This window comes from Miscanthus floridulus, chromosome 7, assembly GCF_019320115.1.
Source record: "Miscanthus floridulus cultivar M001 chromosome 7, ASM1932011v1, whole genome shotgun sequence".
In the NCBI taxonomy this organism is placed as follows: domain Eukaryota; kingdom Viridiplantae; phylum Streptophyta; class Magnoliopsida; order Poales; family Poaceae; genus Miscanthus; species Miscanthus floridulus.
In genome coordinates, this window is record NC_089586.1 from 129,316,161 (window position 1) to 129,325,832 (window position 9,672).

Here is a 9,672-nt window from a genome sequence, read left to right on the forward strand (position 1 = left end):
GAAATTTTTGGAAGCTGTGTCCGTCCGTCTGGACACGGCATTTCCGTTTAAAATTTGACTTATAGCTAACTTGCCTTTTTGTTTAAGAAACTACTATTTAGGTTTTTTTTAGAAAGGGCTATTTTTTTTAGGCATTCAGGAAGAACTTCTTAGCTTTATTAGTGACCTTGCTCTAATAGCCCAATGTAGGCCCATCAGAAAGCCCAGAACATACCACGGCCGCGCTCTGTCTCTTTCTTTCTTCCTCAGCAATCCAATTCCAATTTCCAAGCAGAGAGGCAGGCAGACAGACGAAGCGCAAAGCTTCTTCCTCTTCTACAGCCTTCTCTGCGCCGCCATGGCTGCCGCCCGGCTGGTTCCGCTGCTCCGACGCCGCCTCGCCGCCGCAATTGCCGGATCGCCTGCTCCCTACTCCCACCGAGGTAGCCCCATCCCATCCCCACATCTTTGCCCTCCTCTGTTTCTCCCTCAGTTAGCTGCCTATTAGTTGCGCTCGCGCGTCTCCAGCTCCTCGGATGGGGAGGGGAGCTCCGAGCTATAGTATCTATCAATTCACGGTTTATGGCTTGCTTGTGATCCATCCAGATTTCTCTCTCCCGTCCGTCTTAAGACTTAACTGGGGTTTGCTTTAGGCTGTGCTGTTCAGAATTGTTTCGGGTTTGCGAGAGGAATCCCTATCTCTAATGTGTGCCTTAATTTTTGCAAGCAAGCTCCGTATGTTTAACATAGACTCACTCAACGAGAGCAGTCTCCACTTTGTGCCTTTTATTGACTAACACCATAGAGACCAAAATCTTGCATTGCTCTGTCTGATGGCCACACAACTGCTCCTAATGTTATATTTACTCGTATATATACTCCTAGCTACATCCCTATAAAACCTGGTGAAATTAATTCAGGGTTGGTTTATTTAGGTTGATGGCACTAAGCTCAGGCTAAGGATTGATTGGTTTGGATTTGTGGCTGAAAGTTTCGTGTGCCATGTATGCTGTCCTTAAACATAGGTTCAACAAATCTAAAAATTCATGCTGTGTTCAATTCATGCTTTGCTACGTCTGTCCCACGCCAAAGCACAGGTCTAAGGACTGGCCCGTTCTCACAGGGCGACGGTGCCGCTGTGTAAGGGTGGGGCAGGGGTTCGGGGGTTTTTTGCGCCTGCATGAGAAGGTCTTCTTCTTAATGCAATGCCTGGGGGTGGTCATACCCTCGTAGGTCCAGTTTTTTTTTTTTTTTACTACCTTGCTTTCACAAAGCGCTAACGATAATTGTTACAATAATAAACACCGACTTCCTAGTTGTGACTTGGGAGCACAAATGTTTATTTGTGGTTACTGCTTCATCCTTGGGTGTACCTGTACCATAGCTGTTTTACAATTTTGCAAAGCAGATTAGCTAAGCACTGAACTGGAAACTCATGTCATTGCAGGATTCTCATTTCCTCCACCTGCAAGTGCCGGGCTAAGGTCCCTCCTAACAGTTACCGGAGCGAGCAATACTGCAACAGATCCCCAGGATCAACAGGATTCTGAAACAAATCCCCCACTGGCTTCTGTCCCGACACGAGAGCTCGGATTCAAAGTCAGGGATACCTCCAACCTGAAGATCTCACCAAGGCATGACCTCGCCATGATCTTTACATGCAAGGTGTGCGAGACCAGATCTATGAAGATGGCCAGCAAGGACTCGTACCAGAATGGAGTTGTGGTTGTGCGGTGCGGTGGCTGCAACAACCTCCACCTCATAGCAGATAGGCTTGGATGGTTCGGGGAGCCAGGGAGCATCGAGGACTTCCTAGCGACGCAAGGAGAGGAGGTGAAGAAAGGTTCAACGGATACTCTCAACTTCACTTTGGATGACTTGGCTGGGTCTCAGGTCAGTTCTAAGGGGCCTTCTGAACAAAATTAGTCTTCTTCCTAATATGGTAGGGTTTGGTCTAGTAAGTACCCGTAGAAGCCTCTCTTTAATATAAAGATGCACAGCTCACCTGCGTGTTCAAGAAAACAAGGGTACATGTAGAAGCCTACCTTAACTATTGCCCCAGTAGTTGTGCTCAACTTCATGGCTTCTCATGTGTAGCTCTCAAGTCCATCAGATACGTGCTGTTGTGATTCTGTTGCAGTGTAGCTTTTTTTATACCAAAAACTGGATCCAGGAGCTGTAAGCCCACATAAATTGAATATGGTGAATCTCTTGTGCACTACCCACATTCTGATTCTGTATTCAGTTGTGTATCAGCCAGCATTCATGTATTGTGTGTGGTTAAATATGCTCTTATTACGAGCTTACAGATGATTGCTATGATTATTTGGAGTTAAATGCGTTAAGTTCTGCTGTAACTTAAACTCGCACTGAAAGTAAGAAAACTGTTTTTCAAGTGAGGAGCTACAAATTTCATAATTAGTCGTCATACTCATACATACACTGAATTTGCATATCAAATTTACATTGGTGGTAACAAAGTGAACCCTGATGTTTTAGCTAGCCTGAAAATGAAAAAAAAAATGCCTCTGTAATTTAGGGCATCCCTGACAGTTGCTTGCTATTCAAGAATCTCTCCTCATCTACACCTGGGACTGTACCAAGAGGGAGTCTAATCTACAATCCTATCACACTGAAATTAACGAAACGGACCTGCTACATGGGCATAGAAAGTTTATGGTTTTTCCTTGATTTTTTAGTTTTTCTGGAAGGTGACCATGCAGAAGAATGCTACACAGCGGAAGAGTATCCCATTAGCAATGAGGACCGCTATACAGAGAGCCTCGTGCTCAATGTCGTAGCCGCTCCTGACCAGCGAGCCACACCGTGTTATTAGCCACACTCCGGAATAGCTGCAACCAGAGAGAAAACAGAAATGGTGTGTTTTTATCAGGTTGCAGTGTTGCTATGGCCAGTTGAATCTGAATCCATATGCTAGTCATCAAACAGGATGAGCTGAGCCATACATACTTCTGAGCGTTTGCAATGACAAAGGCTTCCAGAGCCCACTTTGTGTAGCACAGATCGGCAAGGATCGTGTCCTTCTGCTGTGTTGCTATCAGAGTCAAAACCACTGGAAGCAAAGCAGACCACTGCAAGCACACCATATGTGTTATTAGGATAGTTCTGGCTCTAAGTGAACCCTGGCTCGTGAGACATATCGAGCAAGTAAAGCATACACAATACAAAGATGACTCACCAGCTGTGCAGAACCTGGCTGGAAGAAGATGGCGAAGGTGTAGCCGATGCCAGTGACGCAGTAGACGAGTGCAAGGAGGACAATGTAGTTCTCCCAGATGGACGACCTTGGGTTGTTGAAGAAGTAGAACATGGAGAGGTAGACAATGGGCTTAACAACGGTGTTGAAGTGATCTATGGTGTCCTTGGACATGAAGTAGGCCAGGGAGCTCATCCCGGAGGCTCTCTCCCTCCAGTAGTTTATCTTGTCCAGCGTGAACGATCTCAGGGCTCCGATCTTGCAGAGCAGAGCTGCAACGACATTTTGGGTGCATCACTTGGCTGAAGTGTGCTATCAGAAAAAAAGCAAACAGCATTGTTCAGAGAGCTTTTCATACTTACAGACAGCAATGACAGTGTAAGTGTATCCCAGCGCTCCAAACGTCTCGTCGCTCACTTTCGCCAGTGTTCCCAGGCATATACCGGCAAGACAAAGGATCAAATAGTCAACTCCCTGTATCCTGGCATCACGGAGCCTCTGCTTGCCGCACCTGAAGAAGAATGGCTACATCATAAGCCATGAAGTCTAGTTTGACACACTTGATAAAATTTCACAAAGGCTTATATCTTCTGAAGGCAAGACAAGAGGGCCTTACCTTCCTAGGAAGTATCTGTACTGCCTCAGGATGCCGGGAGTCTTACGTTTTGACAAATCCTCTGAAGTCTTGTTGTAATCATACTCATCCTTCTTCTGCCCGAGGATATCCTTGAAATTGCCCCAGAGTACTGAAACAATGGATGGCGCTGCATCGTCGTGGCTCGAAGCATGATCCATGCTTCCCCTGGACGTCGACTCTGATTGTGAAGAACTCTGCAGCATATCCCGCGGGACATCGTACCCGTTGTGCACCATCCATCTGATCGGCAGATCCTTCACACTGACACCTGGGCTTAAGTTGGGCTTCACAATGCCCTCCAAGATGTCGATGTAGTAGTCTGGTGGGTTCACCCGCTCTGGCACGACGATGCCCAGCCCTGTGAAGTACTCCTCCACCTTCTTCACGGGCCCATGGTACACCGTCATGCCCCCTTTGGCTAGAAGTATCAGGTCATCAAACATTCTGTAGAGAGTGTAACTGAAACAGCACAAGCATCAGTTATTGATCCATCATCAACCAGAAACTTGACTGCACCAAGCGACCTAGCTAGTACATGTTCAGATTCGGAGTCCGGAGACCAACCTGGGCTGATGGACGACCATGGAGATGTTGACGCCTTCGAGAGCTTCACGACGAAGGGCGCGGAGCAGAAGCAGGGAGGAGGCGCTGTCCAAACCAGACGTCGGCTCATCCAAGATCAGCACCGACGGCTCCATCACCATCTCGAGGCCGACATTGACTCTCTTGCGCTGGCCACCAGAGATGCCACGCTGCTCTACCGTCCCAACCAAAGAATCTCGAACTGGCTGCAGCCCAAGGGACTCGATGACCCTTTCCACGACGAGGACCTTATCGGCTTTCGACATGTCTGCTGACAGCCTGAAACGCATCAGTTTATCATATGTGAGTTCATCAAGTAATAATAGCAGCTTAAAAAGTCGAGAACTAGTGAAAGGACTCTACTCGGATTTCCAGCCTGTACCTGCATCTTGCATTGAACCAGAGGTTTTCTTCAACAGTTAGGTTGCCATGGACGATGTCATCTTGGGGAACAAAGCCAATGATCTTCTTGTACCCTCGAATCGGTTCGATCTTGCCATTTATTAATACCAGACCCGATGTTCCACACCCGGTTGCCTTACCGGCAATGGCGCTCAGAAACGTGGTTTTCCCTGCGCCAGACGGGCCCATGACGGCAGCTACCTTACCAGGTGAGAGCTTCCCTGTCACTGATCTCAAGAGCTTCTTCTTGCTTCCCTTCAATGTCAGAGTTAGGTCCTTGAAGGCGATCTCAATGGATGGTCTCGTACTGACATCATGGTCTTTTGCCATGGATATAACGCCTGAGAAGGTCATGTTATGGTTCTCCTGCTGCATGGCCTTCTCCTTCTCGATCTGACCATACGCGTACTTGAAGATCTGGCTCCGGGTGTGCATCTGTTTCCCCGTGGGCTTTTTCAGGGCCTTGTCTCCTACTTCCAGGTTGAACCCCTCATCGCTCTCTGGATTATCCTCAATCGAGCGCATCATGTCAGTAAGATTGTTCTTCTTCCCACCTGCGTCTCCTACCCTGGACGGTCCGGGCTGTGCCTGGCCAGCCTTCTTGCGCGAGAAGGTGCGGGACAGTTGCGACTGCAGTCCCACGCCCGCCTTCTTGGCGACGTCTTTAGCTGACTTCCACCTCTCTCGAGCCTGTGCAGTCTCTCTCGCATGCCTTGCGGCAGCCTCTCGAGATTTCGCTTGCCTCTTCTCGCGGTTGGTCAGAATTTGGCCGGAGAAGTTGTAGATGATAAGAAGGACTAAGCAGGATGCAACCTGAAGAACAACAAAGGGGCAATGACAACATTGGACTACAGGAACCAGGAGATATCATCGCCATTCTAGTGATGTAGTGGCATGTACCACAAGCAGCGCGCCGAATATAGTGATGTCCTGAGTAGCAGAGTTTGGTGGGCAAGAGCTCTTCTTGTAGCATCCTGCAGTAAGGTGAGCAGCAGTGGATTTAGGAGGAGTGGATGGACTTGAATGAAACCAAAGGAGCTGATATTGATGGTCAGGATTTCCATCTCTGTGAACAAGACTGGGCTTACTAGTCTGTGAGGTTGACCCCTTCCTGCAATAATACCTGCAAATAAAAATGCACCTTATACTGTCAGCATTTATTATATTTATATAATTAGTGAGAACTGAGAACCCATACTCAAAGTGGGGGGTGGGATTAAAAGAAGAAGAAGAAGATGCTTCAACAAAGGAATGGACACATTTTAAAGGTATGTACACTAAATATGCAGGGAATTAATTGTAAGAAGGTTGGAAAACATTAGATAGACAGGATTACCCACTACTACAAGGGAGCTTCTGTATAGTGCTGGGGCAGTAGAATCCAGCAGGGCAGAAGATATCATCTGCTGTGACCACATCCGCCCAGATGTCGGCGGCTCCGCAGGTGTGGTTCGGGTTTCCGGGCGGCGGCTGATAGTTGTACCTGCAATGCAATGCATCATATGCATGAATGGATTCACCTTCACCTCTTTTTGTGGATGTGGATTGCCGGATATGACTTACGGGTCACAGATGCCTGTGGAAGTATTCAGGCTGGACCGTGGACAGTAAGCACCCAGAGGGCAAGCTGCATATATGCTTCATTCAGCTGCACTGGGATGGATAGGAACAAATGCAATGCAACAAACGAAGCAAGCAATGCAATGCAAGAGGTGATCTTACGGATCATGCAGGTGAGGCCATGGGGGCAGAAGAAGCCTGGGCAGCAGGACTGGCACTTGAGCGGCCTGTAGGGGATGTCCTTGGAGTTCTGCAGGTCGATCTTCTGGTCGGGACCGGCGCTGCACGCCCAACCGGGCTCGCACCCGTCGATCCACGACGACCGGTTGCAGTTCACGTTGGGCTTCACGTAGTTGGTCTCCGCCGTGTCTCCGCCGCCCATCAGGCTGTCGAAGTAGAACCTCATCTCTGCCGCCGTGCAGATCCGCTGCTGGAGGTCCCCTGTTATTTTATTACATCGTCGTCGGCCATTTTTTCATCATATTTATTTATATATATGGCATAGGTAAATATATATCATATACATATCCTCAGGTACGTACCCTTGGTCTCCTTCATACAATTGGTGAGGAAGGTGGTGTCCTTTGAGAAATCGAAGGCCTGATTCCACTCCGTCTCCCTGCATACAATATATGCATAGACATATTTAGTATATAATATATGTATATATACAAAGCAATGCAAGCAAGAAAAACAAAAAGGAATGAAGACGCAGCACGCACGTACGTGTCCTTGATGCAGTAGTCGAGCTTCTTGCCGATGGCGATGGCGAAGGAGGAGGTGAGCGCCCTGAGGCGGTCGTTCATGGCGCCGGCCACGATGGGGCTCCCCACGATGGCTTGGGACCCCTTGTCCCCGGTGGTGCCGTCGTCGTAGTCGCCTGTGCCGATCGCGGCCGCGGCCTCCGCGAGGGACAGGCGCGGGGGCAGCGGCGTCGTGCCGTCAACGGCGGCGAACAGGGCGACGGCGGCGCGCGCGGCGGCCGCGGCGTTGCAGAGCAGCAGCAGGTGCATGGCGGCCGCCACCCAGCAGGCCATTGTTGCATTGATCGGTCCGAGGTGGTGGCGTGGACGGGGACGGGACGACGGCGGTGCTACGCGTCTACGCCATGCGCGCGCGGGGCCGGAGAAGGGGGAGGACGTACGGCCGTGGCGTTGGTGGCGAGGAGAAATAACAGGCGGGAGAAGAGGAGAGGGGAGAGGTGGTGGTTGGTGACGAGCGCTTCGCTTTCCCTTTCGAATGGGCGGGCCGCGGGCCTAGGCTGCTGGCACGGCCGGCCCAGAAGAAACCAAGCCGGGCTGCGGAATGGCATCGCATGGGCCGTAGCCCAGCTAGAGTTTGGTTCGAAGGGAGGACGGCCCAGTGGTGGTGGTGGGCTCGCACGCCGACCTCTCTGTCTCTGTCCAGTGTCCAGGACTGAAAGGACCGGTAAGTAGGAAATAATGGAATTGAATGAAAGGCTGAGCGAGTCAAAGTCTTGGTCCTAGTCTTCCAGGGGGCCCACCACGCACCATCTGTGGCCTGTGGCCTGTTGGTCCTCGTCTACACATTCGGCCGCGGCGGGAAATGCGACAGGTGGGCCCATTCCTTTTTCCTTTTTTAATATTTATATATGCTTTGTTCGTTGTTGTAGTTTGTCAATTTTATGTTGTAGGAGCAGATGCTTGTGTACTCTTCTATAAATACTGTGACTCAAACGTCCAATATTCCGGACGTGACCGAGCCGCGAAGCGAAGCGACGCGTCCCCCGGCTCTTTATCCGTTCAGTCCCCATCCCGTCCCCGTGACCTCCCTGGCTCCCTCGCCCACTCTCTGCTCCACTCGTCCGCTCCCCCTCTCCGCTCCTCCGCACTGCTGCGCTCGCTGCTGCTTTTCGGGACGGACGCCATGCTCACATCCAACTCGCTGTCGTGCCCTCCTGTTCACGCTTCCTTCCTCCCTCCCTCCCTCCGTGACCTCCATGCCACCGGAGAGGAGGATGACGACAGCGACTTCCGGTGAGACGGCCCTCCCTCCATCCCTGCCTCCCTCCCTCGCTCCGCGACCTCCATGCAACCGGAGAGGAGGACGACGTCGACGACTTCCGGCGAGGTAGGTGGATCCTTCTATGGATCTGAGCCGTCCTCCTCCTCCTCTCTCTCCTCCTCATCATCTGGATTTGAGCTCTCCTCCTCCTTCTTCTCCTTCTCCTCCTCCTCTGGATCTGGATCTGAGAGACACGGCGGTGGCTAGGGTTCCGGCGAGCTCTCTTGCAGTAGGCTTGCTTTGCTGTTGCAACAAGTAATATTTCTTTGTTGCATTAGTTTTTTTCCTAATGTTGCATCTCGCATTGAGCTTTTTGTTTCTATTGTTGCAGTAGCGTCGTTTTATTGTTGCAACAAGCAACATTTCTTTGTTGCATTAGTCTTTTTTCTGATGTTGCATCTCGCATTGCGTTTTTGTTTCTGTTGTTGCAGTAGCGTTGTTTTGCTGTTGCAACAAGTATTTTTTCTATGTTGCATTAGACTTTTTTCTGATGTTGCATCTCGCACTGTGGTTTTGTTTTATGTTGTTGCAGTAGCTTTGGTTTATTGTTGCAACAAGTAATTTTGTTGTTGCATTAGTCTTTTTTTATGTTGCATCTCACATTGCGCTTTGTTTCTATTGTTGCAGTAACTTTTGTTTGTTGTTGCAACAAGTAACTTTTTTGTTGCATTAGTATTTTTTAGATGTTGCATCTCGTATTGCAGTAACTTTGTTGTGTTGTTGCAGTCGCTCTTGTTCCGATGTTACAGTAGACTTGTTCTGATGTTTCACCTCGCATTGCTTTTGTTTGATGTTGCAAACAATTTTTCTAATGGGAGTGCGTTGGGGGCGGGCGAGGATGGGGGCGGATGGGAAACCCATTCTATTCGATCCGTTACGTGCGCGGGGGGCAGGTGAGGTTGGGGGCGGGCGGGTTCCGTGCGTGTTAGGGACGGGCGGGTTCCGTGCGCGGGGAGCGAAGGAAGGGCGGTTCCGATCGCTATTTTTGTTCCATGCGGGCGGGTAGGCGGGCGTGATTCCATGCGGAAAGGGCGAGGTGCGGTACGAAGGTCCCGACGTCCGAACGCTGGCGCTCGGATCGGGCGTCCTGGCGCTAGCAGTTCCCTGTACTTCAGTGTTTGTTAGTCAAAGCTAAAGGAATTTGACTTAGTACTACAAACCTAAAACGACTTGTTATTCGAAATGGAGGGAGTAGAAATTAAGGCATGTTAAAATACATGATGGAATTCGTCCTGAATGACCATACCACGCCGCAAGAAACCTGATTAAT

The 9,672-nt window shown here is 49.9% G+C and overlaps 2 protein-coding genes across 4 annotated transcripts; one reads left to right on the top strand and one right to left on the bottom strand.

The window, feature by feature from the left end:
* Positions 1-283: 283 nt before the first annotated feature.
* LOC136464770 (uncharacterized) lies at positions 284-2,219 on the top strand. Its single transcript, XM_066463717.1, has 2 exons — positions 284-422; positions 1,427-2,219. Exons 1-2 carry the CDS (start codon positions 338-340, stop codon positions 1,903-1,905), a joined length of 564 nt encoding a protein of 187 aa, XP_066319814.1. The 5' UTR covers positions 284-337; the 3' UTR covers positions 1,906-2,219.
* Positions 2,220-2,389: 170 nt separating this feature from the next.
* On the bottom strand, positions 2,390-7,518 carry LOC136464771 (ABC transporter G family member 28-like). Of its 3 annotated transcripts, XM_066463719.1 has the most exons (14): positions 7,104-7,518; positions 6,920-6,996; positions 6,540-6,818; positions 6,381-6,444; positions 6,154-6,300; positions 5,906-5,940; positions 5,718-5,791; positions 4,798-5,630; positions 4,398-4,694; positions 3,813-4,292; positions 3,559-3,707; positions 3,179-3,468; positions 2,950-3,071; positions 2,390-2,831 (listed from the first exon to the last, which is right to left on the bottom strand). In XM_066463719.1, exons 1-14 carry the CDS (start codon positions 7,412-7,414, stop codon positions 2,675-2,677), a joined length of 3,315 nt encoding a protein of 1,104 aa, XP_066319816.1. In that variant the 5' UTR covers positions 7,415-7,518; the 3' UTR covers positions 2,390-2,674. The 3 variants fall into 3 exon arrangements, with proteins under 3 accessions (XP_066319816.1, XP_066319815.1, XP_066319817.1); XM_066463718.1 differs by having other exon boundaries at positions 5,718-5,940; XM_066463720.1 differs by lacking the exon at positions 7,104-7,518 and having other exon boundaries at positions 5,718-5,940; positions 6,540-6,804; positions 6,920-6,988.
* Between the last annotated feature and the right edge of the window lie 2,154 nt (positions 7,519-9,672).

Coding starts and splice junctions, on each gene's coding strand:
- LOC136464770 (XM_066463717.1), top strand. CDS start 338: ATGGCTGCCGCCCGGCTGGTTCCGCTGCTCCGACGCCGCCTCGCCGCC. Junction 423..1,426: donor TGCTCCCTACTCCCACCGAG/GTAGCCCCATCC, acceptor ATGTCATTGCAG/GATTCTCATTTCCTCCACCT.
- LOC136464771 (XM_066463718.1), bottom strand. CDS start 7,414: ATGGCCTGCTGGGTGGCGGCCGCCATGCACCTGCTGCTGCTCTGCAAC. Junction 6,997..7,103: donor GACTACTGCATCAAGGACAC/GTACGTGCGTGC, acceptor TATTGTATGCAG/GGAGACGGAGTGGAATCAGG. Junction 6,445..6,539: donor TGGCCTCACCTGCATGATCC/GTAAGATCACCT, acceptor GCATATATGCAG/CTTGCCCTCTGGGTGCTTAC.